The sequence below is a fragment of the Parus major genome, chromosome 1A (assembly GCF_001522545.3).
Source record: "Parus major isolate Abel chromosome 1A, Parus_major1.1, whole genome shotgun sequence".
In the NCBI taxonomy this organism is placed as follows: domain Eukaryota; kingdom Metazoa; phylum Chordata; class Aves; order Passeriformes; family Paridae; genus Parus; species Parus major.
The window spans coordinates 61,991,450-62,018,576 of NC_031773.1; the positions used below are offsets into that span (position 1 = coordinate 61,991,450).

General features: G+C 42.3%; 1 protein-coding gene across 1 annotated transcript in view; it reads right to left on the bottom strand.

The window, feature by feature from the left end:
* Window positions 1–12,003: 12,003 nt before the first annotated feature.
* The window catches only part of ST8SIA1 (ST8 alpha-N-acetyl-neuraminide alpha-2,8-sialyltransferase 1), a 136,834-nt gene continuing 121,710 nt past the window's right edge, over window positions 12,004–27,127 (bottom strand). Inside the window, exon 5 of the mRNA XM_015627953.3 lies at window positions 12,004–25,449. Coding sequence (XP_015483439.1) covers window positions 24,963–25,449 — 487 coding nt within the window. The 3' untranslated portion in view covers window positions 12,004–24,962. The remainder of the gene's footprint in view (window positions 25,450–27,127) is intronic.

Here is a 27,127-nt window from a genome sequence, read left to right on the forward strand (position 1 = left end):
TGAGCCATGATTTTACAAGGCCTTCCCTTTGTAAGGTTTTACCTATGTGCAGCAACTGGGGCTATGTGCTTTCCTTCCTCTGGAAAAGAGCTGTCTTTATTGTCCCAGAGCCTATGGGAAAATGTGAGTTGTACATCCAAAATTCAAGACCTGTAGGAATTGGTCCCAGACAAAATCTGCCCAAACAGATGGGTCTGGCTGGATGGGGCCTCCCCTGGGCTGCCTCTCATCTGCTCTTGACACACTGGGGACATGGAAAGGCCTCAAGAGTCCTAGGAGTAGAAGGCAAGGCAAGGCCGGGAAGTGCCTGGAGGAAAGGGGTCTTGAATTCAAGCTGGGGTGAACAAGGCAAGGGAGGAGTTGAAAGGCAAGGCAAGTAAAGTGGTGGCTTTGTGAGACAAGGCAGGGCAAGGCAAGTGAGAGGTAGGCAAAGCAGTGAAAGTCCTAAGAGAAGGAAAGGCAAGACTGGACCTGAAAAAATGGGTAGGGAAGTCAAGCAGGGGGATGGGTGAGCACATCAATGCAAGGCAGTGGAGGAAAGAAAGAGCAAGGGAAGGCAGAGAGGCAATGCTGGATGTGGGAAAGCAGGGCAAGCAAAGGAATGTTCAGGAATGACAAGGAAATGCAAGTTTTGGTAGGAAAGGCCAGGCAAGACAAGGGAGGGATAAGCAAGGCAATGAGTCTCCTAAGTGGAACAGGCAATGCATGGCAAGGCCAAGAAAAAAGTGATAGGGTAGTCAAGGTGGGGGATGTGTGAGCAAATCAATGCAGGGCAATGGAGTAGTAGGAAGGGCAAAAAATGTACATGGATGAGTGAGGGAGACAAAGGATGGAATAGTCAGGTGTCGACGCTTCAAAAGGGATTTAAGGCGTTTTCCAGGTCTCAAGGAGACATGACCAGTTGTGGTTGTTGGTTGCTAGAAAAATATTTATTGTATAAAAGCATCAGTCTCAAAGGCAAAGAGTTCAGAGAGTTAACATCCTTGCTAAAACCTTTTGCCATAAAGTCCCGAATTCTGAGCAGCAGCATTCTGGTATAAAGTCCTGATGTTCTGGGCAGCAGCTTCTCGGCATGGAGTCCTGTTGTCCCAGGCTGCAGAAGCAGTTGATGGTGCTGCTGTTCTTCTTCTTCTTCGTGTGTGTGTGTGTGTCTGTGTCTGTGTCTGTGTGTCTGTGTGAGTGATCCCCAATACAGGGGATTAAATTCACCCAATCAGCTAAAAACACAGTTCTAAAACAAACCTACACTAATCCAAGCTTAATTCTAACATACAAAAGAGGTGTCAGTCCTTACCTAAATCCTACATATAGAGTTTTATCTGTTTACAGATATAATTCTATCTGTTCTATCTAGAAATGTAAACTTTGTTCTTACTATGTTTTCATTGTGTCTGGGGCTCAGTTAAATCTGTGAAGGGTATCACTGAACTTTAAGCTGGGTAATAAGGCTTTTCACTAACTAACACAGACTCTTAAGGCATTTAAGCTGTATTAGAACTTCCTTAAATCTAAAACCTACATTCTTACTTCATGTCTATGGTTTAATATATTTTAATTATTTTCTCTCTCTGACGGACTCAGAGAGACTTTTACTTTGGATTCCATCAGTCGGGAATGGCAAGGAAATGCAAAGTTAGGTAGGAATGGCAAGGAAGTGGAAATGGGGTGTAGGCCTGGCAAGGCAAGGCCCAGGAGGAAAGCAGTGGCAGGCCAAGGGTAGGGGATGGGCATGCAAGGTAATACAAGGCCAGGGAGGATTAGTAAGGCAAAGCAAAGAAAGTGTTGGTCTAACAAGGCAAGGTAAGTGAGTGTTCCATTATAGTATTTCTGGCAGAGAAAACCTGGCAGGACAGACAGGTCTGGCTGGCCTTGACCTTGCATGGGCTCTAATCTATTCCTGAAACCCTGAGACTCTATGAAGGCAATGTGAGGAGCAGGAAACAAAGCAAGAACTGGAAAAATGGTCTAGGGAAGTTTAGTTGGTGGATTGGTGAGCAAGTCAATGTAAGGGAATAGAAAGGATGTGGAGGGGTCAGAGAGGCAAAGCAAGCAATGGTCAGAAATGACATGAAAATTCAAGGTTGGGTAGGAATGGCAAGACAAGGCAAGTGAGGAATAGATAAAGCAATGAGAGTGTTTGGAGGAGCCGGCAAGACAACGCCAGGCAATGCCATGGCAAGTGCAGGGGAATGACATGGAGCTTGAGGAAAACAATTAAAGGTTGGGGTATGGAAGGAAAGGCAAGGAAATGCAAGGTTCAGGAGAAAAGGCAAGGGAAGGTAAGGGAGGGTTTGGCAAGGCAATGAGAGGCATAGGCAAAAAACATTAGGGAAGTCACAGTGGGGGGTAGGTTAGCCAGGCAATGCAAGGCAATGGATGGGAAGGAAGGGCAAGGGAAGGATACAGAGGGATCAGTATTGCAATGCAAGGTGCGGGTAGGCAAGGCAAACAAAATTGAAAGAAGGGCAGGCAAGGCAATGCCAGGCCAAGGAAGAAATCATTAGACACATCACAGTGGGGTATGAGCATGCAAGGCAACAAAAGCTAGGGGAGTGTTAGGCAGCACAAGGCAAGGTAAGGGGTAGGTGTGCAAGGCAAAGGATGTGCTAGATAGGCAAGGCAATGAGTGTCATAAGAGGAACAGGTAATGCACAGCAGTGCCAGGAAAAAGCAGTAGGGAAGTTAAGGTAGGGGATGAGTGAGCAAGTCAATGCAAGGCAATAGAGAGTAAGGAAGAGCAAGGGATCAGTATTGCAATGTGAGTTTTGAGAAGGGAAGGGGAAGGGAAGGATAAAAAGAGCAGGCCAAGGAAAGGCAAATGTTTTCTATTACCCTGCATGACCAATCTCCACTATATCTTGCCTAACCCTTTTTTCCCTGTCCTTGCTTTGTTTTTCTTCTTTCTGAGATTGATTTGTCTTGCCGACCCATTACTTTCCTTCCTCTACCCTGCCTTGCCTACAGCTTCTGGGCCTTCTCTTGCCTACTCTATTTGCTTTCTTTGCCATTCCTCTCCATCCTCTACCTTGTCATGCCTTGCCTACCCATGTCATGCTTTACACTGCTATTCATACCTATCCCCCACTTTTAACTGCTTAGGTCTCTCTTCCCACATCTTGCTTCCCCTTCTCTCCTTCTCCTTTGACTAGCCTTGCCTTTCCAATCCTTCTCTTGCCTTGCCTTACCATTCCTCCTGCTCTGCCATTGTTTTGCTTTGCCCTTACCTTAATTTCCTTTATTTGCCTTGCCTACCCCTACCTTCCCTTGCATACCCCAACTTAGCATTGCCTTACTGACTGCTTCCCACCTTGCCTTTCCCTTCCTACTTCTCACTTTCCTTGAATAGTGTTGCATATCCATCTCTTGCCTTGACTTCCCTTCCCCTTTCTTTTCTGTCCATGCCTTGCCTGTCCTGCTCTTCCTTTGACCTGCCTTCCTTGCATACCACTCACTTTTCTTTCCTACCCTTTCTTTGTCTTGATTTGAATTGGCTACAACTCCTTTTCTGTGCCCTGCCATTTATTGCCTAGCACTCCATTCCTTCCCTTGCTCTGCCCTGCCTAGCTGTGTCTTGCTTTGCATCCCTTGCATAACCATCCCCTCCCTTGCCTTGCTTTACCTCTCTGATTCCAACCTTAATTGCCTTATTGACTCCTCCGTGTTCTTTTCTTGCCCTTCCTACCACTTCATTGCCTCGTATTGCCTTGCTCACCCAGCCCCTACTTTGATGTCCCTTTTTCCCTGGCCTTGCCTTCTCTTGCCTGCCCCTCCTATGACTCCCATTGCCTTGCTTATTTCGGACTTGCCTCACCTTGCAAACCCACCCCTTGTCTTGCCTAGCCCTACTTAGCCCTTCCTTCCCTTGCATTGCCTTTCATACACATCCTGTGTCTTGATCTGCCTCCTCCTTTCTTCCCAGGCTTTGCCATGCTTTGCCTTCCTTCCCTTTGACTTACCTTGTCTTTCCTACCCCTCCCTTGCCTTGCATTACCTTGTACACCCATTCCCTGCCTTGACTTGCCTGCCCCTTTTTTGCCTGGCCTTGCTTTGCCTGGGCCTTCCCTCACCTATCACCCCACTTGCTTTCCCCTCACTGATTGCATCTACCCTACCTCTCCCTAGACCTGTCTGGAATTTCCAACACTTCAATTGCATTGCTTTGCCTGCATGTAAGGCAAGGCAAGGGGCAGTAGGCAGAGCAAAGCAAAGCAAAGAAGCTGTGGACAGGGCTGGGCAAGGGAGATGTAGGCAAGGGAAGGCAAAGCAAGGGTAGCCAGGAAAAACCAGGCAATTGTACTGAGGGCGAGGAGACATCAAATGATTCAGGGTCATTTGATGATGAGGTACCATGGGGAGGTAAACTCCAGCAAGAGATTTCTTACAGCTCCTCTCTTTGACAAAGAAACCAAATTTAGTTCTGCACATTATGTGGTCTTAGTGGGTTTCATGGATTTTCCTAACAGGCAGTTCTATGGGCTAGAGCTGTTGAACTGTTGCAGTGGGAAGGCAAAAGCCAAGCTGTTGAGCTTTTCATCCTGGTACCTTTAGAGTGTGAGCAGCCCCAAGTGCTGTTCAGTTTAGATCCTCACTCTGTGAGACTAAAGGATTATGATGAGATACATAGGGCTGAGAAGGAAAGTGCAGGTGCCAGGGGCTGTGCTGCCAGCTCTTCAGCTGCAGTTGTAAGCAGTTGTAAGAGCTTTCTCAGCTGGCACTTTTGTGAGCTCTTTGTGCCGGATGTTTTCAAGTTTGTAGCCAGACTCTGCGTGAGCAAAAGGATTTCCTAGGGCAAAGCAGTTTGTGTTGCCATTTGAGTGTGGTGCAAATCTGAGTTAGTCCGTGGAAGAGGAAAACCAGTGAAATCTTTTTATCCTGACACAGTGGATTGGAGAGCAGTGACATTTTCAGCTTGGCTCTGCACTTGGGGTGGTTGAGGGTGAGGTGAGGTGTGTTTCCTTCATTTGCAAGCCGACAGAGCCATCGTGTGGTTATTTTAATGGTTGTTTACCTCATAGTTTTATGTACCATTAAATTCTACCTCTCTTGCAGTGTGACTCTAAACAGAAAGCTTTTCAGCTACACCTTGCACAGACAAATGCACCAAGACAAGGCTCTTAATCAAACCATGCACCTTAGGCATGGAATGCTCTTTTCCATTGCGTCATATGCACTGTACAGTTTCACTCTGCTGCTCTGCAATTTTCTGCTTGGCTTCAGGTAAGGTCACACACCTTCAGACTTGCAGAGACCAACGTGTCCATGTCTTTTCGTACACAAATGTGTTCTGCGCGAGAAATAGGCTGACACTTGGAACTCTGGGAGAATGAAAAGGTGTGATGCTTCATAAGGCTGAGAATGAACCTGTGCAGCACCATGCTTGTGTGTTCAGTGTACAGGCTGCAAGAGGAGCATGGCTGCCACTCACTTGCCTGCCAAATTCACATTAGCACTTGTAAGGCCGAATGTCTGCTACAGCTACCTGTGTTTTTTCTTCTACAGCCTTTTTCCATGGGAGAATGCCAGAAGTTGGGAAAAGACCTGAGGGAGTGGAATAATGTGACAGCATGTATTTGTGAGAGGTGCATAGTCCCAGTACGTTGTGTGTGGTTTTGGGGTTGCTAGAAGAAGGAGGTAATTTAGGAATGTCTTCTGTTCTGACACTTCCTTCTCTATGAAATATAGCTGCTGGGACTCACCGACACTGAAGGTGTGAGAGAGTGATTGCTCTGCAACTATCAGTTTTCACAGGGAAGAGGGAAGGTCAGCAAATGCTTTCTTGTCCCAGCACATCTCCCAGTCTGAACTACATCTGGAAATGCATTGCTTAAGCAGTGGACTCTGCCGGCTTGAGAGAATGGGATGCTAGCTCTATAGTTGAGAAGGAAAGTGCAGCTCACTAAGTGTGTTTGGCCTAGTTTACAGCCTGCAATGGGAGAACGAACACCAGCGCTGGCTTTCTGTTGTTGGACTTTACTGCTGGATGTTTTGGAGGGATTTGGGATCAGCTGAGTGTGAGGGTGTATGGTGGAACATAGAGCTTGCAGGAAAGTGCATATCTCCAGGGAGTAGGATGTAGCTCAGTAGGTATGAGTTACCCATCGAGCAGCTGATCACATAGAAAAGGTTCTAAAAGAAAAAGGCAATCCTGGAAATTGCCTTTTCTTTTGCAACCTATTAACTGCACAGCCAACAACGAAGTGATTCCTCTTCCTTCCCAGCCAGCTGAAGGATCACATTCTTTCAGTCTCCAAGAGCCAGGATCTACAGTGGAGCTCTTCCATGAACTGCTCATGAAAAGCACTTGGCTTTTGCCTGGGCACTGTCAGTGCTCATCAAAATAACCACACGATGGCTCTGTCGGCTTGCAAACGAAAGAAACACACCTCACCTCACCCTCAACCACCCCAAGGGCAGAGCCAAGCTGAAAATCTCACTGCTCTCCAATCTACTGCGTCAGGATAAAAAGATTTCACTGATTTTCCCCTTCCATGGACTAACTCAGATTTGCACCACACTCAAATGGCAACACAAACTGCTTTGCCCTAGGAAATCTTTTTGCTCCCAGAGTCTGGCTACAAACTTGAAAACATCCGGCACAAAGAGAGCTCACAAAAGTGCCAGCTGAGAAAGCTCTTACAACTGCTTACAACTGCAGCTGAAGAGCTGGCAGCACAGCCCCTGGCACCTGCACTTTCCTTCTCAGCCCTATGTATCTCATCATAATCCTTTAGTCTCACAGAGTGAGGATCTAAACTGAACAGCACCTGGGGCTGCTCACACTCTAAAGGTACCATGCATATGGAATGCTAGCATAGAATGAGAAGGAGTGGTAAAAAAAATAAAATTATTTAATAATAAGCAAAGGGTCTGGTGCCTTGGAGTCCCATTGAAATATCAAAGCATGGGGCGGTTTTGCTGGACACAAAATTATTAAAAAGAAAGGCAGATCAGGTGCTTAGCATGCAGCTTGTCTGTTTATTAAGGCATTAGTTATGCATTGCAGCACCTGCTGAGCTTGTAAAATAAGTTGTCTAGGTGATAAAAGGTCTGAGTCTCTGTTTAGCAGTTCAAACAAAGGACTTAGCTCTGCATTTGAAATCCTTAACAAGGAGCCCACCCTTGTTATTGTGATATTCCCCAGAAGTTTTTGCGCATCATGTAAGGTGCAAATATTTGTCTGAATTTGCAGAGCTTGTGGAGAAATTGAATGGGCTCTAATGCTCCACCCAAAATACCTCTAGGGAGGGTGTTTCTGTACCTTTTCAGGAGCTATGCAAAATCCTGCCTGATTTACAGCTTCAGTGACAAGGCTAAGGCTTTCTCTATGACTTCCTGTTGTTCAGCTGCTACAAGAATATAATTCATATAATGGTACAAAAGAACATTAGGCATCTGTTGATGAACAGGATTAGCAACATACCACTGGAAAATAGTAGGAGAGTTTTTTATGCCCTGAGGTAAAACGATCTAGTGATACTGCTGTAAGGGTGCTTGCATGTTTGTGCTGGGAACTGAAAAAGCAAATTTAGGTGCATCCTCAGGGTGCAAACGAGTATCAAAATAACAATCTTTTAATCAATAACAGTCAAGTGCCAATTTTGGGAGATCATGGTAGGAGATGGGAGACCAAGCTGTAATGCACCCATGTCCTCCATAACTGCATTATTTTTTTGAAGATCATGGAATAAACACCACTTGCTAGTTTGTTTATTGATAACAAACACAGGAGAATTCTGAGGACTGGTAGAGGGGACAATATGCCCTTTCTGGAGTTGCTGTTGGACCAACTCCATTAATGTGCACAGTTTTTGCAAAGGTAGGGGCCACTGATCTACCCAAACTGGTTTTTCTGTTTTCCAGGTTATTTTTAAAGTGTTGCACGCTTCAATCGCCCACAGTAAAAATCTGATTGAATCCTAAAACCCCACTGAGAGAGAACATCCGTCCCCCATGGTACCATCAGCACTGGTAACACAAATGGTTTGACTGAGGAGAGGTGTCCCTCTGGACCTTTGATCTGTATCAAGTGGCAGCTTTGATAACTATGGCTGCTTCCCCCAGTGCCTGAAAGCACCTGGGGCACTTCAGCAAGGGACCACTGTGGGGGAACTGCAGCCAGGGACCATTGTGGGGGCCATTTAGCTTGAGAGAGAACTGTAACTTTAGCCCCTGTGTCTGTGAGACTGACAAGTGTTAACTTTAGTCCTTTTAAAGTCAGTGTACATTGGCAGGGGGCATTGTTCTCATATAGGTTGTACCCAGCATACTTGGGGTGTCCCAGTGGTCCCAAATCTCCCTGTTTGTGTTACATCTGTGAAAGGTGTGTTCATGGTTTGGGGAAGTAAAATCAATTTTGTTGTTTGAGTTCCTTGGGAAATGGTGCAAAGTGGTCGAGGTGTCCAAGCCATGATCATTATCCCATTGTCAGAGTCTATAACCCCAGGGAGAACAAACAGCAAAGAGGTGGATGACCAGCCTAAAAGTAAAGCATGCATAGGCTGCCCTGGCGGTCCGAAAACTCCTCTGGGAAGCAAATGAACAGATTAATCAAGTAACATTGCTGTGATAGAGGTGGCCAGGTCCAGTCCAGTGGTCCCTGCTGAAGTGGGTTGTAGATCTGTGATGGTCCAGCAAAGGCTGCTTGTGGTGGCTGGGCTGAGGCTTGCTGTGGTCTGCTTTGAAGCATTGGCTGGGGCATTTGTGTCCATGGGTGGTGCCATCCCCATGCTCCAGTTTCAGTTTCCTGATATCAGAATCATACTGAGAATGACACAGATTAGCACAAAGCCTTCCCTCACGGCACTGAGGGCAAATACCAGGAGCTTTGGATCCTGCCTCTGTCTTTTTCCACTGAGCATCAAAAATAGCATACTGAGTTGGGGTTAATAAGTCTGCCAGTCCCTTGAAATCATGAGGGGTCATAAGATGAGTTGACAACATGGAATGTAAAAGATTAGCAAAACAGAGAGACTCTAGTTCTTGTTCTGTAGCTGTGCAGTGTAGTTCTTCAATTTCTGAATAAGGGAGGGGTTCCCACTGTGGGCTGTTTCCCCTGGCGGCACAAAACATGACTGGCACGACTATTTTCACTGCGATATCAAAATCCCCCTCCTTAAGAGCCTTTTTCTTTGATCACTCCCAGTTATCATGAGGGTCAGGAGGGAATAAGTCAGGCTCAGCATCTGGATCTATTGGTCCTGGGTCAAAGGGATCCCCCTCCTCCTCACTGCTAGAGCCACGGTATTGGCTGCTAAGGACAGCGACACAGGATGCCTTCCCCTCCTTTGACTGGGCAGAGGGGGTGTTGATGGCTGGGGCTGCTCTTCAGTATCAGAGACACCAGTTTCAGCTGGGCAGGGAGAGTCAGAGTGGGATAGGGGGGCAGTAGGATCTGCAGAGGATACAGCCTGAGACTGCTCTTGCTTTTTTAATGTCTCAAAACTCACCCTCCAAGACTGGAGCATGCACATTTCCAGCTCATGTCTGTAGTAGCTAAATCGTAGAGCTTAATCCCCACATCATCCCAAACAGCACTTGTAAAAATAGAGGAGGCAGTGATGTCAGGACACTTAACAGCCACCCATCTAAGAATGAGTTTTAAGTCCAGCTTTGGAAAGGTTTTGCCATTTTACAAGCAAAGCAACCATTAGTTCAAAAACATGTCTCTCTTCTTTAGACATACTTTGTCCCATGTTCCCCCGGCTCACCTTCTTTGTGAAGAGATTATTTAGGGCCCACTCCTGGTTCTCACACCAGCACTTCCAGTTCCAGGAAGCTCGCCAATTGCCACGCAGATAGCCCAGTTCTTGCTCCTCACACAGGGCACCAATTATTGGTAATTGAGAGACGGGGACATCCGAGTCAAGATCAGAAATCAATTTTATTGAGTATACAAAGTATTTATATAGGGTTTTACTTGTATGGCACTTATATAGGGTTCTATTTTTGGTAACAATTTCCCATTAGTTATACATATGACTTCAGTTACCTGGTAATCATGACAAAGTTTCACAACGTATCTCTTGGTCACTTCTTCCCCAGGGAGTATTTATCTGTGTCTGTCTCTCCCATGCTTTCTGTTTGATTAGGCCTAAGACACTAGGCTCCTTTATCAGTTCCATTGTGCTCTCTGTTTTATTCCCCATACAAAGGTGCCAGAACAGTGTTACTGGCCATTATGTGCCCAGGGCACTAGGTCAGATGCACACCAAGACTGAGTGCAGCTTCTTACCTTTTCCAGAAGAAATCTACTGCCAGAATTTCAGACAGTCGCCTCTAAGAAGTGGAAACCACATGCCAGATTGAATTTCTCAGGAGACCACCTTCCAAAATGGATACCAGCTCCCTAACTGTCTAAACTGAGGTGGTGCTTCCACACCAAATATGCCAGGGCAGAAAGTTGCTGCTGCCCTTGACCTTCTTATCTGTGCCTTCAACAATGGGGCTACGTGCTTTCCTTCCCATGAAAAAGCATTGCCATTCTTCTTCAGCAACTTACCAAGTAAAAGATGCATACCACCCCCAGTATCAAATACACCAAAAAATTGCTCCCCTACCAAAGTTGTCAGTACAGAAATGTCTTTCTGGATTTTACCTCCATGTGGTACTTGCTCCACTGACACTGGGACAATGTCCTTTGCTTCCCAAGGAAAAGCACTCTGAATCACTTGGCCTTGCCTTGCCTTCAGTACCTTGCCTGTTTTTTCCTGGCCTATCCCTTGCTTTGCTTCCCTTGCCTTTCTCTGCCTACAACTTCCTTGCCTTGTCTTGCCTTGCCCTGCCCTGCCCTGCCTACCACTGGTTACCTTGGCTTCTCTGCAGGCAAGGCAGTGCAATCCAAGTGTAGGCAATTCCAGACAAGTCAACTGGAGAGGTAGGCAAGACTAGTGAGGGGAAATCAAAGAGTGGTTAGGCAAGAGGAGGCCAAGAAGTTGTGGGCAAGGCTGGGCATAGGAAATAAAGTCCAGTGATGGGTAGGCCAGACAGGGACAGGAAGGGCAAGGCAGACCCTGGAGGAAAGCAGTAAGCAGGTCAAGGGTGGGTCTTAGTCATGCGAAGGAGTGCAAGACAAAGGAGAGTTTAGCAGGGCTAGGCAAGGAAATGGTTGAGTTGCCAAGGCAAGGCAAGTGAGAAGTACATTCAAGGATTGCTTGCAGGTAAAAGTGGCCAGGACTGAGTGGTCTGTGCAGCCTTGATCTTGCATGGACCGTCTCTAATGTGCACCTACAACACCGGGACTACGTGCTTTCCTTCTAAGCAGAACCGTCATTCTGGTCCCAGAGCCCAAGGGTGAAATGTGAGTTGCCTGCCCAAAATCCAAGACATGCAAGTCCTGGTACCAGATAAAAGCTGTGTGCACCAATGGGCCTGGCTGCATGTGAGCTGTCCTGGGCTGCCTCTCATGCTCCTGAAAACTGAGGGTACAGAGAAGGGTTTCAGAGTCGTAAGAGGAGTAGCACGGTCAAGGAAAATCAAGGAAATGCCAGGAGAAAAAGGGTATTGCATGCTAGGTGAGGAGGGGTGAGCAAGGTAATGCAAGGCAAGGAATGCATTCAAGGGCAAGGAAAATCAAGTGAGAGCTAGGAAAGTGAGTAAGTCCTAAAAGGATGAGGAAAGTCAAGGCTGGACTTGGACAAATGAGTTGGGAAGTTGTGGCAGGGGTTGGATGAGCAAGTCAATGCAAGATAATGGAGGGAAGGAAGGCCAAGGGAAGGCTACAGAGGGGACAGCAAGGCAATGCAAGGCATGGAGAAGCAAGGCAAAGTAAAGGAATGATCAGAAATGGCAAAGAAATGCTTTTTTGGTACCTACCAGGCTGAGGAATCCTGCTCCAGCTGTCCCTGCAGTGGCCAGGATTATCTGACCCTTTATCCTCACTGTTTTTAAAGGGGGCTAAGGTGGGGATGTTTAAAAGGTAAATGAGAACAGGAAATTACCTGGATTGTTTGGACATACTGGGTTAGAGCAAGGAACAGAGAAGAAAAAGAAGCCCCACAAATACTCTTCATTTCTTAAAATGGCAATATTTATTTGTTAAGATAATTAATTTCAAATAATGAATAACATAATAGTTTTGAAAAGCTTCATCAAAATTAAATTAAACAATGAGCCTGTCCCTTCTGATCATGCTCATTAAAACTTTGCAGCTATGAAAAAAGGCATGGGCTACTATAAAATCATTATTTGTTTCCATCCACTTGCACAACATTATAAATAAGACTTTCCTTATAAAAATCACGTAAGATGCTTGTGGCACATTTTGTAAAATGCAACTAGAAAAAGACAAGATACTGTTAATAAATAATACATTCAATAACAAAGCAATTTTTGCTATTGAGAGACATCTAGACATTTTGGGGTACAGTCACCATGAAACCACCTGAAAAAGGGACATTCTTCAAAGAAGCACTGCACAGTACTTGAAAAATGAACAAATTCTACTGACATAATCATAGAAAATACATTATTGCAGGGCAAAGAAAGAGATTCCTTTAGTCCTTGGAATAGTGTTGGCTGACAGCAAACATTTGCTACATTGGAGAGTGAATTAGATCGAAGCCCTAATCACAAGACTCAGAACAATACCACACTTTGGGATGTTTAACACACTCCACACTAGTATCTTTGCCCCTGAACATGCCAAAAAACCAATGATTTGAGATGTTCACCCAAGTGCTCCTGTCATTTGGACACGATATCCAGCCTGTAAAGCTTACACACATCAGAAATGAGACAATGAGTATTACATGCTGGGCACTGGAGGTAAAACAAATTCATGGAATTATGCAATCTCAGAGGCATAATGGTTTGCATATCTACTTTAAAATCACCTCAAGACATCAAACTACCACATTACCATCACATTTTTTCAATTAACTGGGCAAGAGAAGAAGGAATGCAAATAAAAGTACTAGAATTTAACAGCTAACACTGACATCCCACATCACATGGCTCCTTTGGGAATATGGTGTGAGAGAGCAAAAATGGCAACTGTGCCAAGTCTGTAAAGAGCCAGGAGAAACTGTCTGTCCTGCCAGGGCTTTGCATACCAGCATTCCTGTAAACCACTGATCCCAAATCAGCTTGTTTTATCCAAACACTGAGCTCCTTCCCAACACCTGTTCAAGTTTTGGTAGCACCACTGATCCAAGCACCGCTTTCTTGAGCACTCTACAGATGACAGGTCACAGAAGGTGACAGCTAGGACCTTGCAACTACAGGGAGAAGCAAACAGAAGCTTTCAAGTACTGCTTCCTGGGCTGCTTGCCTTCAGATAACATAGTTTGTTCCCAAAGTAAAACCAGGGAGTTGGGATAACCTCAGTGATATTCACTGGTCCCCTGGTTGAGCAGATGTTTAAGATGACTGCAACTCCAACAACAAATATTGATGCCTTGTGAAATCACTGACTTCTTGTAAATACCTCAGTGAGGTAAATGCAAAATTAACAATTTTGAAAAACCTTTGCACAGCCCATTTCTGTTCTGGTCAAGCACAAAACTTGCCCAAGCTGTGGCTGTGTCTACAAGAAATGGAAGGGAATTCACAGTTTTAGTTTTCACTTCATCTTCTAGCCATAAGCAGCAAAATGTAACAAACCACAGTCACTTATCTCCTGGCACAGGCACAGACTATTGGATGCAGGATGTGGGATGTGGGATGTGGGCAGGAAACATGCAGCATGACTTCACCAGTGAGCCTGACTGATCTCCCAGCCAGTGCAGCCCCATGAGCCCATGCCTGTGAATAAATGAGATATGCTGGAAATACAAACAGATTGTCCCTTACAGTGCTGGAAAGAACCAGATTTAACTTTAGGAACAGAGCAGTTTTTTTATTACCATCCTAATGGTAAGGGCCACGTTACCAGATCTGAGTCTCAGAAGGAAAAACAGTCAGAAGGGGACGTGGTTCACTGCAAAACCTGCTAAAAGTATCTTCTTTCCATTTCTCTTTTCAGTATTTTTACACTACAGAGCTCATACTAATAATCCATCTCAGGGACACAACATTCAAATAAAAACACATGCATGTTTTTCCATTCATCATCATCCACATGCTACATTTCACAGTTCATTAAAAGAGCAATGTACCACTCTAGATAACCTTCACAGCAAGGCACCTTTCATTTCCTTGGTGTCTTTGTTTGCTTGTTTTTCTCTGGAGCTTTTGGAAACAGCCAGATGGAAACAGTATAAACACAGGTTAAAACCAGGTGTCTGGTATGTGTAAGAAACAAAAAAGTTTAGTAGTCCTTGTAACTTCCATAAGACATAAAATGAAAATAAAAAATACTTGTATTGATGCAGATTTTTTTTATTATTTGAGGTAAAGGTTAGTGGTTATGGGTTAATTTTAAGATCCACTTTGCAGAAGGTCCAGAGATGATTCATTTTACCCTGACCAACAGGACTGGACACACATTCCAGTCTGGAGAGTGGGTCTATGCTAAATGGTGGAACAGTTACCTTTGCAAATTAAGTGGAGAAGAACATTCAAAGTCCTGACTACTCTCACTCATGCCAGGGTTGCTGGCAGGGAACCCTGAATTCACTGCTCAAAAGTTAAGAGACCTCTCTCCCAAAACAACTGGAAAACAGAGGATTATATTTATATGGTTCTTTTGTGCCTGTTACATGAACAGTTGGTAACCATGGCTCAGATTTGGTCCCAAAATTTGCATGTGGTTTTAGTCCAAAATGTATCCAAAAGCTCTTCATAAGAACAACTTGTCAGGGTGGTATTGAATATGTGAAAATGATGTCTGCTGTTTTGCCCCTAGATAAAGATTGGGCCTGTGGAGCTGTAATTCCAAACACAGTATTTGATCACAGTAAGGATTATTGAACATATTAAAAAGCAAATTTCAGATGCAATTTCAGCCTTACAAGAAGAAGTCCATGATTTGTCTGGAATGACTCTCAATTTCCTACTAGCTGCAAAATCATTAACACTAGTTGTTCTCATGTAGATCAGCGGGAAAGAATTATTAAGGATTTGGTTGAAATTTGAAAGCAAACTCAAATTTTACATCAGGTAGCTTTCAACTTCAAATATATCTTTGACACTCTCACCTCATGGTTACAGAATTGGGCCTGGAAAAAAGGAACTGTTTATATTACTTATATCTGTAGTTATTATTTAAATAATAGCTGCTATATGATGTGGTGTGGTTAAATATGGAGTAGAGACTAGACAAGGTAGAGTCTTGTTAGTCTCTAAAAATGGGGGGAAATTATGCCTAATTGATTTTTGCCTTTTTCCTTTTATATATATTCTCTGTAGTCTTTACACATCTATTTGTAGTTCTGCAGCCTAATATTGTATTTTAGCTAGCTTCCCCAGTACTTTTCCCTGCCCTGATAGGCAGAAACACAAAACACATTCCAAGGCCCCTATCCTATCTTGGTTCTCCCTAAAACCAAGGTTGAGACCAGCTCTTCAAGATGTATTTTTATAAACAAAGTTCAGTTTCCATCTAAGGGTGGGGGGGACAAGATTCAGAGAGGGTTGAACTGGGGGAAATTGCCTTATGGCAGTTTGGTGATTTTTATCAATTATGCTTATTTGCTAAACTTATAAAACTGTATTCACCCTGTGGGGGGGCATGGGCATTTTGTGAATATTTTCCATGACTGCCCCTGCAGGCCTCCAATAAGGACCAGCCTTTTTTATTACCTCCTATACTAACATTATCTCAAAAATGTGTTGTTTTCTTTCTAGGTTCTTTAAGCCATCAGTATGGCAGTTACAGGCCTTTATTAAGGAGAAAACTCCTTGTTCTTAACTGAAGTTGAAAGCTATATTGGAAATAAATTTCTATTTTATTGAAACAGCTCATTGAGTATGAGTGAACTCAGATATGCCAAAGATTCAAAATGTGATTATGTTCAGTTTAGGATAGAACCCAAAGACACCTGACAGTTTCATAAACTGGGGTTTATGAAAGCCAGAAAATCAGTTTTTAAAGAGAAAAATAACTTGTTGAGATTTTATCACTGAAAACATAGGTACTGTTATGAAAAAAAATATTGTGTACAAAACAGAAAAAAGTGTAAGACCAACTTTTTTAAGAAAACCAGCATTTGAGATTAGAGTAATGCCTTTGATATAAATTGTCATTTACAAAACAAGAGAGAAGAAATAAGAACTTCTTCCTTGCAAATACTATCAGAAAAGAATTGCAGTTGAAAAGCAGGGGGAAAAGATCATCCCATTCCATCAATAAAATCTAACAAAATTATTTGATTTGCTATTGATAACAAAATTATTTGCAGACATCAGATCCATCAAGAATAATAAATTACTTGAGGACATCTAATTCCTAGTTACAGCCAGTGAATGGTGATGCTTCCCAGTGTAGAAAAATCCTTTTTTCATTTTCACTTGGCTCATCCAATACACTTGACAAATTGAAGAGCTCATGGATCACTTCCATGAAACAAGGAAGTGACAAAGATCATGATTTCCTTCCAATCTGGGACACTTTCATGCAGCAGAAGTTTGAAATGCAATGAGATATTTGCCTTACAAAAGGAACCAACAAACAGCATAAACAGCTCAAGGTCTGTACTTATTGGGAAAAATAGATTGGTAGATTACATAATAAATTTCAGAATTATGATACTTTGACTAAATATCATAATCTGGCAGTGCTTTAAAATAACTTAGAATTTTCACAGGATGAATTCCCTCAGGTTTGAGAACAGTCAACTGGTTAAAATCAAGGCAATTCTATTGATTTGATAGAGTCAGAACAGTGAAAGAGAGCAGAGAATCTGGTTTATAAATTGAAGGCAGAGAGGAGAAAACCTTCTTTTCTCATTAAAAATCCACAGCTTTTCCCTTTCTTGCAATCCAGGTGCTCCTGGATGTAATGTTCCTATTGTACTTCCTAACAATGGGGGAGAATTTTAACACAAAAGCATAATCTCACTCAGATAAAAAGGATAGCTCATTTGCTTGTTTTCACTGTTCAAAACAGATAACCTTAATAAAATTTCTGAAGTTTTTTTCACTTTAATTCCCAACCATGAGTTAATTAATTCTCACAACATCTGAGCTAAAAGTAATCTCCATTCACCTGACAGAGAAATCACTACAGGAAGAAAGACTTCAAAACTCTGGGATAAGTAGTAGTTTCCACTACTTCATTTAATTATGAGTGAATAGAGTAACTAGTACTAGGAAGATGTAAAATGTTGCATACAAATATTGATAAACCTGAAGTAGTTTTTGTCCCTCTATTCAATTTTTAGGTTTAAAGCCAGAGGAAAGTTCAATGTAGTGCAGAGAAAATTATAAGCAACTTGTGAACACAGCAAGTCTCACCCCATACAAGAAGCACCGAGGGAAAGAGAAGCAAAAGAATAAAGACCTAACACTAACAACTTGGGGTTCAAAGCATTTAAACCTATGTTTCCATCCCTTTACCAGAAATACTGTGTCCTTTTGTGCTTTTATCTCCTTTCTGATCTTTGTCTACTTCTTTGGCCACCACCACTAAATGGCAGCACATAAACAGTCACAGATTTCAGAAGAGCTGAACCTCTGTCATGAGCTTGGTTTTTTTCCCTTTTTTTTTTGGACTACATCTGGAGTATAATGGGTGTTTTTTTAGGTCTATGGGACAATCTAGAATTAGAAGTTTTGCAGAAGTATGGACTTGAATACAAAGCTAGAAGTCAGAATAAGTTGGAAACCAGGAGAAATTCACATATCTTTTAACATGGTTTCTTTAGTTTTTAGTGCATTTTAGGAGAAAAAAAAAAAGAGGGGATATTTTTCACATGAAAAATTTTTGCAGTTTTTTTCCTCTAAATGATTTGAAAGTAATTCTTCAAGATACTGACCAGCATCTGAGTATAAACTTCAGGCTATTTTGTTTATATTTGCATAACTGTGTGCCTATGTATTATTTAGGGAGTCTCCAGAGACCTCTGAAAAGGCTGAGAGCTCTGACTGACTTTCTGCTCCATTTTCAATGGAAGGTGACATGTATGAACAAGGAAAAAAATCTCCTGTTTCTGCCTTTGCATGGAACAATTATTGAAAATGCTTATGGAGTGGGAGTTTCAAGAGCACTGAAAGCTGACCTAATCCAGTATTACTTCAATGGGGATTTCATTATTGATAGAAATAAAACCACAGTGGTTTTTGCACTCTGCAGCATCAGGAAGTCACCTTCCAGTGATCTGTAAGTCTCATACTCAAGAGAAGATAGCTTTTGGATACCCATATAAAATGATTTTTATGTATATGTTTTGTAACAGGCCAAACCATGCAGTGTCCAAATGATAATACACTAAAGGACATAATTTCCAGGCATCTCCATGCTCATTTAGTTTTCAATACAAAGTCCAGGCCTTTAAAACCAGTTAATACAATTGATATGTAGGATCAGAGTCCTTGCAGGGCCCTCACAGAACAAAGAAATATCATTCAGCAGTGGGAGACATCAAACAGGCAGAAGCTGTGGCTAAAATATCTTTTTTTTTTTTTTTCCTGTCAGTGCAGCACACTCTGTATCATCTGTCCAACCTTCACAGCTCAAGAGGCAGGAGTCACATGCTCAAAGGAGTCCTGCCAGACTACTCCAAATGAGCATTTTCCTGAAAACTGGATTATCTTCTGGAAGTTTTACTCTGCATACGAAGGCTACCCAAAAAGAAACTTGTGTTCCTGAAGAAGGAGTGTTTATTTTCAGCACATGGAGGGTTTATAAAAAAAATAAAAATAAAAAATCAAGCATTTCCTAAAAAAACCACATGCACAGAAGGAAAAAAAAAAAAAGTTGTGATTATGGCACTTTTGAAGAACACCAAATTCTTTGTTGGAGATATCTGAGTAGAGACTCAAATTGGTGTCTCAGTACTCCAGATTATGCATTTATTTTCAGTGAAGAATTTTCATTTACTATCAAGATAATCACACAATAACAAAGCTTCCTGCAGAAGGAAGATCCCTTAAATTGTTGGTAAGAATTCAGCTTGAAATGTAATTCTGTAATGGTTTTCTTCCAGTAAACAGAAAATGATGCAACTCATCTCTGCTATGGGTCCCATCTGACTGAAACAATTAATTGAATATACAATTAGAAATCAGAAGGAACTGTCCAAAAGGCACTCCAGTGTTTTATTGAACACCATCTTATTCATAAATGAGAACAATTACTAGTGGTGCTGCTTTTTTTAACTCACTCTGGATTCACTCACAGGAGTTAAATCCAGGACAAAACGGGGGGAAAAAAGGGTTTCACTTGGAAGGTGAAGATATCAAGTAACACAGTAAATTCCACATGGTTGGAGTGCTAAAGGTTTCCTTGCCTTAGAGGGTCCCAGACAGGATAAATATTCAGCTCAGCAGAAAGCTGACCCCCTCCACAGCAGAGAGAGTACACAGTCAATAATTAAAGATGCAGCTTTAATAGGCCTTCCTGAGACTTGCCAGGGATTTCAAGTGCTGCTAGAAGCAGCTTGTCTCCAAAGGGATGAGCTACCATCATTTCCAGTAAGCCCAGAACTCCTGACTGTGAAGCAGGACAGGGTTTAATGTGCCATGGGTAATTATCTGGGATCACAAGCTGGTCATGGAGCTGCATCCCCTGGTCCTGAGCCCAGTCAGGTGGGCACCGGGCAAAGCCACAGCAGTGGCCACAAGGAGCAATCAGCCTTTTCCACCAGGGAAAAAGCTCCAGCTCCTGCTCTGTCTTGCACAGCTGAGCCTCACAGACACAGCTGGAGTGTTTTCACAGTCCTGCAGAGAATTCAGAATGGTCAGAAGAAGCCTGAATCTGGCAGTGCCTCTCTCCTGGCTGTACTCAACCAAGCATTTTCAATTAGCAACACTCTTTTTACCCCCACCATAACAGCTGAAAAGTAGAGTGGAATTCATTCTAAAGCACATGCATTAAGCTGAAGAGGCTGAATACACCAGGGCTCAGCCTGCTGCAATAAAAACTGATGAAAATGAATAATCAGAGAAGAATGAGTAGCTGTTTAAATTCTCACTGCTGCCAAAAAATTATCAGCCAGGGAGCATAGGAGGTTAAGCCTCATGTTGGCTCTTTGCATTCCACTTACGGAAACAAATTTGTTAATATTTAATAGAAAGAACTCCAAGTCTTTTACCAATTGTTCTGTTTAGAAACTACAAAAAAGTCAAACATATGGTAGATTCCAAAAGATAAAACAAGGAAATTCAAGGACACAGATATTATTTTACAACGATTGCACTGAAAAACATATACTTCTTCTATCCTCTTTCTCTTCTCCAGTGAGGGCATTACCAACACCTGGCTGAAACTGATTTGGTTTTTTTTTTTATTTGGAGTTATTTTGAACTCTTAGTGGATATGTCAGCAGTTTAAAAGAAAAGCTTGTTCAAACAACAAAACATACTAGCTGCCTTATGGCTGGATTTTTAAAAATCACACTTCTATCCCCAAAGGGAATGGTGATCTGGAAGGATAGCAAAGACAGGTCCTTTAGGACGATGGCTGGGGGCAGAAACAGAAGTCCATGTTAAGAAGAGGTCACTGCACACTAGGACAGCTACAGTACCCAAAATACCCCTGAAACAATCATGGAGGTGGGGAATAGGCATTTCTGGACAAAGCCTGATGAATTTTGCTTACTTGGAAGTATCAGCTAATGGAAACTCCACCATATGAGTTTTTGAAGGAGGCCATGGTTCAAGATAGTGGCTGGTTAATTCATTTTATATCTGTGTTATGATGCGAGTGGCAGGAAAGAACAGCTTGTCCTTCCTATTACCTGGACTTCTTCCAACACTTACTAATCTATTAAGCTGAAGAAGAATCAGAGAGGCAGCAAATGGTGAGATTGCTGTCACCTCCTTCATTTTCCTCACTTCTAGATCAAAAGTTCCCTTAGGCCTTAAGGGCAAGGGTGAGCTCAATATTAAGTTAGTATTCAGGAAGCTGTTTCCAGGAATGGTTTTCCATAATTACCACATTTCAGGACACTGAGTTTCAAAAAGCAGATGATTTGCTTAGTTTCAGCTCTCACAGAGGTGCTAACTCAGCTGCCTAGATAACAACATGAATTTTGAGAAAAATAACAAAAAGATGAAAGTAGTCAAAAAAAACCCCAGTATTTCCATATTCTGTAAAACTTCAGCTGTAGCAGAGGCTTAGACCTTTGACTTTAGTAGCTGCCTCACACCAAACTTGTTATCTTCATTCCAGCAAAAATATAAAAATACAAAATTCATAAGCAAGAGTTCTTAGCACTGTAACAAAGTCTGTGCCAAAATTAGAGATGTTTTTATTCTCATGAGCACACCTCCCAATCCCTTCTCTAGGATTTTGCTTTGCTGGTTGCTGTTTTGCTTGTCTGATCTAGAAAGAGCTCCAATAGGCTTCCTGATCAACAAAGAGGGAAAGTTTTAGAGTTTTGTCAGAAGTTCAAAAATTGGTCTTGATTTCCTCAAGAACATATACAGCCCCAAAAAGTTTGTATCAAGAGGGATTTCAGTGCATACCTTTCTTGTAAAGGTATTTAATTTATTCTCCTTACAAACATGGGACAATGATTCCTATGCAGGTAGAGCAATATTCCAGTATTTCTGTCCCTTGTCAGCTCTATGATAAAATCAATAACTATGAATATTAACAAATCATTTGGCCAGCCTGAACCAGTTTTGTTTCTTTTTTTTGAAGATGAACTACAGTAGCTTTCAACCTGGCAGATTTGTGCAGCTTTAGCTACACTATCAGGGAAATTCAGGAACTGGCAGTGAAAAAAGAAGTGCTGCAGGAGGGAATTTCACTAATAAAGATTAAGATTTCAAAAGACTTCACTAAAAATATAGCAACACTAGAAAATAGCTCTCTCCCGAAAGGGGATAAACTCTCAGGCCCTTCCATGCAATGCTGTATTTCATATGAGTGATCCTACACATGAATTGCCCTCTTCTGAGACATCCACAAGGCGAGATCCACAACCCACATGGATGGAGAGCCTTCACTCCCAACATTTCTGTCAGGTAACAGCCACTCTTATGCTCCCAGCTGCTTGGTTTTGTCTTTCTGGCTGTTCTGGCCATGAAAGACTTGCAGTGCTCTCCTGCATCCCTTTTTACCTGCTGGGCAAAAGGCTGATTCTTGGTTAGTGTTTCCATGGACTAGCGAGTCAGCTAAACCAGATTTTGCCTCACAAAAGTGGCATTTATTTTTGTTTCTCTCCTTTTATCAATTTCCAGTTTTCTGGAAGTTAAAGAAAATTGTTTACTCTTGAAGCCATTACTTGCTCATCAAATGTGGTTGCCTTTGTACTGTGTATGCCAGTTTTACTCACTATACATAAATGTGAACAGAGCCAGAATTATAGATTTCTCCAGAATCAACCACACATCACACACAGACTGGGTCTCTCCTGCTCCTGTAATTCCTTGGAAGTTATCTCCTAGCAAACATCAGGACTGCAGACACCAGAAGGCCTCAGGCTGAGTCTTACAGAGGTGGGGAATACAACACCTCCAGATATCCAGGGCACTGGTTTAACATGAACAAGCCAGATCTTATGAAACACTGGACAGAGTTTTCCTATAAAAATGCTTTTTCTTCTTATCCAATTATTTTCCCAACACATGGAACACATAATTACCAAGGGGTTGGAGAGCTGTAAGAGAGGTTCAGAAGCAAATTTCTAAGTACTGGTAAAGATACCAAAAATTGACCAGCAAAGAGGCAGTCCCCCTACTCTCCATATTCCCTCACAAGGAAATGCTGGCATCCTGCTGAAGTGCCATTTTTAGTACATCATATTCCAATTGTTGTTTCCACAGATAATGAAATCTATAAAGCACTACAAAGCGCAAACTTGATGCACTCAATAAAAACCAAACAGGTGCCTCTTTGTCTCCCAGAAAGGCAGCTCAGTCATAATATCCTGCCATAATAAGCAGTAAGGAAAATATTTTACTTTCAAATCCCTCCTCACCAAGTCCCCACATCATAGATAATGCACTAATGAAATGAAATTATTTATCAGTGATGTTCCATCAGTGTGCTGACTGTACTTTCAATTAAAACATGGAAAAAGACAACATGGGCTATGAGGTACATTCAGATTCTCTCAGAACAATAACTAAAACTCAAAAATCCCCACATTACCCTTTAGCATTGCCCTGTAATCCTATGAAACAGTGTCCACTTTATGCTTGGAATATCCATATTCCAAAAGAAAATTTTTATTATGAAACATAGGTTTAAAAAGAAAAACATGACTATTTTCCCCCCAGTTTCCTACACAAAGAATTGAACTATTCATATTTAAGGAAAAGCCATGGATTTAGCTTTTTTAAAAAATTGTTTATATCTACAGAATTTGCAGCTGGTAGTCTACAAGGAGAGACCTTAACACTTGAGAAAACACATGCCCCCAAATAATAGAACTTTGGAGATAGAACAGCACAGGAAATTCTTGTGGAAAGTTGATGACAGTTTTGTTGTTCCAACACCTTGACTAGATTTTCAGTAATAAGAAAGAGAACAGTGATATGGATTTTTCAAGTTAATGGTGGTAACATCTTGCAGATTAAATTACACTGCAGACTGAGCTGGGATTCTCCTCTTGTCCTTCAGCACGAAACCAAAGCAAACAAACAAAACAATTTCTCATTTCCATGGTGAGAGGACCATCTGCTGCCCAAGTAATAACCCAAAATAAAACAGTCCTTCAGGCACTGTGCACACTGACAGAATTCACCACTATGAGCAGGACTGCCTTACATCAGGCATGCCCTTCTATTTTTTCCTTTTTCATGCTGGCTCTGCAGCTTTTCAGTGCTCCCAAAGGCTGTTTTATTTCCCAGACTCTCTTTCAGCAGAGACAATCTCATGTGAGAAGTACAAGTCTTTAAGGCTAACGTTACAATCCAAGCAGAAGAGCAAGTCACACACAGAGAAACGATTTCTGAAGCTTCGAATAATTTTAAATGACACATTCATTTCTGTAATTTTCCTATAAGCACATGAAGAACCTCATTCTGCATTCCACTGAACCCCTCAAATACCCTCAACAGTCCATGAACATCTGGAGTCCAAATGAATACAGAATTAATCCCTAAGGCTGGACAGCAAAACAGGTCAGGAACCATCCCTGCTATGAAAGTCACTGTGGAAATCTTGCAGCAGGTCACTGAAATCAGGCTGCACTTCACTGCTGGTTTTATAACATGTTTTCTTTTCAGACCAGCTCTTGGCCACAGTACAGCACTGGCGTAGCTGTGAGTGCAATGACCTGAACTATCCTGATAAAACTTACAACACATAGGTCTATCCATCCCCAGTAGCAAGGCATTCCTATGACATTCTAACCAGATTCTTAGCACCTTAGCACTCTCCCAAGAGTCTTCAGAGAGCTGATGGTACTCAGCTCCTTGGGCTTTTAAGCCCTTCCTTCCCCTTCCTCCTGGGGGGAGAGGGAGTGACACATTTTAAAAAAAATAAAAAAGGAATAGAAGGAAAATAAACAAAGATTCAATGACACACACATGCTGTCCGACACACACACAAACAGAGGAAATAAGCAAGGAAAAAGGAAAGTTGTACAGGGTGCTGATCTGGAATGAAATGGAATTTGGAACAGACAGTCGTATTTGGCACTGTTAGCAAAAGCTTATGAGTGGCCTGGTGACTCTCTGAGCCTTAATGCCCATTTTACACTTGTCACTTAAAAACGTCCCTGGAAAGTTCAGCTGTGCTGCTTCGGACATTGTTTTCCCACTGCTGCTGAATGGACTTGATGGAGAGATACATTTCATCCCCTCCCAGTTCCATAAAGCACTAAATAAGAACATATTCCATTTGGCCCTCAAGTAGCATTTTTATGGCCCATGCAGATCCCTTTTAAAACAACCGACATAAAACAGAACTCTCTGTTGGAGAGCATGGAAAGTAAAAACTACTGTATCTCCCAAACTGATTCCTATGATTCTCAGGCTGAAGGCTGGATTAGAGGGTCCTCACATGGTTCTAGCTGCATTCTCAGTACCCCACTTTTATGAAGAAACCAAAGCTGTAGAAATTCCTCTGGCATGGCATGGAATCCGGAGTCAGGCAGGACATTGTCATAGTAATGATGGCTGATAAACTTGCCGTGCAGGTCCACTGAGAACGGCCAGAAGCCGTAAATTGTTACTTCCTCACACAGACCAAGGGCAGCGCTGACCAGGAAAAGTCCCGTGGAAAGGCGCTTGGCGTGAATACCTTTGCTCTTCCAGAACTTGCTGATGTCCCGCAGGAAGTTGGGGTTGGCAAAAAGGACTGCCTGCTTGGCACCGAAATCCTCCAGGGTGTAGTAGACGCGGAGGGAGGGTCCAGTCCCTGTTTTCATGGAGAAGGCTGGCATGTAGATGTAGCTGTGGTTATAGACCTTCACGCTGTCCACAAAGGCTTTTCGGGACCACAGCAGATTCTGGAACCTAGAAAATCACAAGGGAAAATGAGTTGGACACACATAGGTTTTCCCAGATGTTTCATAATCCTAAGGGCTGCTCTCCATACCCATATTTACAAATCACTGCACACCTTTTCCAAGCCCAGAGAAAGTCCAGACAAACTTCTGGCTGGCTGACACTGCCTCTCTTTTGAAAAGAGACACCTGAATAGACAGCTGAAAACTATCTGGTATCCTGCTAACTCCAAAACCTTTCTGATTGCATATTTTTAAAAAAACCCAAATGAACACCGACAACATTCCATAAGACTCAATTCTTTTTAGTAATATTTTTCATCTGCCCAAAAATCAGCTTAGATTTTTCAGGTACGGGAATCTATAAAAGAAATCTTCAAATCTGTGTTGTTCTTGTTTCCTAAAGGCAGACTAAAATAAGAACCCAGGAAGATTCCCAGGAACCCAGGTTAGATTAGGAAGGCAAGGTATATGTACAGATTTTTTTTTTATATGAAAACAGCATATTACAATTTGTTTAATTGCCAGTAGCTATTTGCTGAGGGCTGCTTTATTCCTGATGCTTGACTGACAAACTACTCCACAATTAGTATCATGGACTATAAACTTTCCTTGTCATATGTTTCCTCCCCACCTTCATCACTTAAAATATCCAAAGCCCTCAGAGTCTGAAGCTTACTACACTAAAAACCACTTTTGCACAAGCCTCACACACTCCTTTCATTGCAGCTAGGCTGGTCCCCTGAGTGTGATCCCTAACTTTTTCCTCAGCTCCCAAATGTCTGTGTTGCTGCCTCCTCTCCCAGTTTCCTGCAGCCAAGACAGATGTGTCATGACTAATTCCCTAGTCACACACAGAAGAGCTGGAACAAGAAAGTTAAATCAGCAGCACTGGATTTTTTTTTCCTTTCTGTTGTGCAGGCAGAAATAGGTATAATAGTATGTTTTTAAATGGTTATACAGAGATCAATTTTATGTATAAACCTCTTTGAAACTATAACAAGAACAACACAAGCAGGTTTAAATAGAGTGCCCAATGACCGCAATAAGCATTGAACAAAATTTCAGCTGCAATGATTGGAAACAAAAAACCCAAACACCTCCAATAGCATTGAAATGTCTCATATGCCAGGTTTTTTTGTAGTCTTTGTTTTGACAAAAAAAACCCACTCGAAATAGTCTTGATAAATGGAAAGGTTTTGTTGACATTTTTAATATGAAATATTTGGTCTCTTGATTTGCTACAAGAAGTTTCTTGCAAAACTTCCTGCATGTGGTATTAGAATGAACCAGAAGTATTTCTGGTTTGAAATCTGAAGTCTGTCTGGGTCTTCACAGCTTCTTTGCTCTGCATATCTGCTCCTACTGCATGGTGCTGTTTGCCTATGGAGACAGAGCCACTTGCTTCCAAGCAAGGTATCAATTCAATCCCAACCTACAAACCAAAAGCCAATAATTTCATAAATTATTGTATTTGGCATTCTTTTCTGTAGAACCAGCTAAGACATGGCTTAGTGTAGAAAGCCAGCCAAGACCAAGGTAGAAATTAATTGTCTGCCTGTACCTCTCCACATGGGCCTCTCCCTCCATTACTTTCAGACCTATGACTGTTTCCCAAAATAAGCTTTACCAAGGAGCAGCAGGACAACCTGCAGATTAACAGGTACACGAATTGGCTCCATCCTACC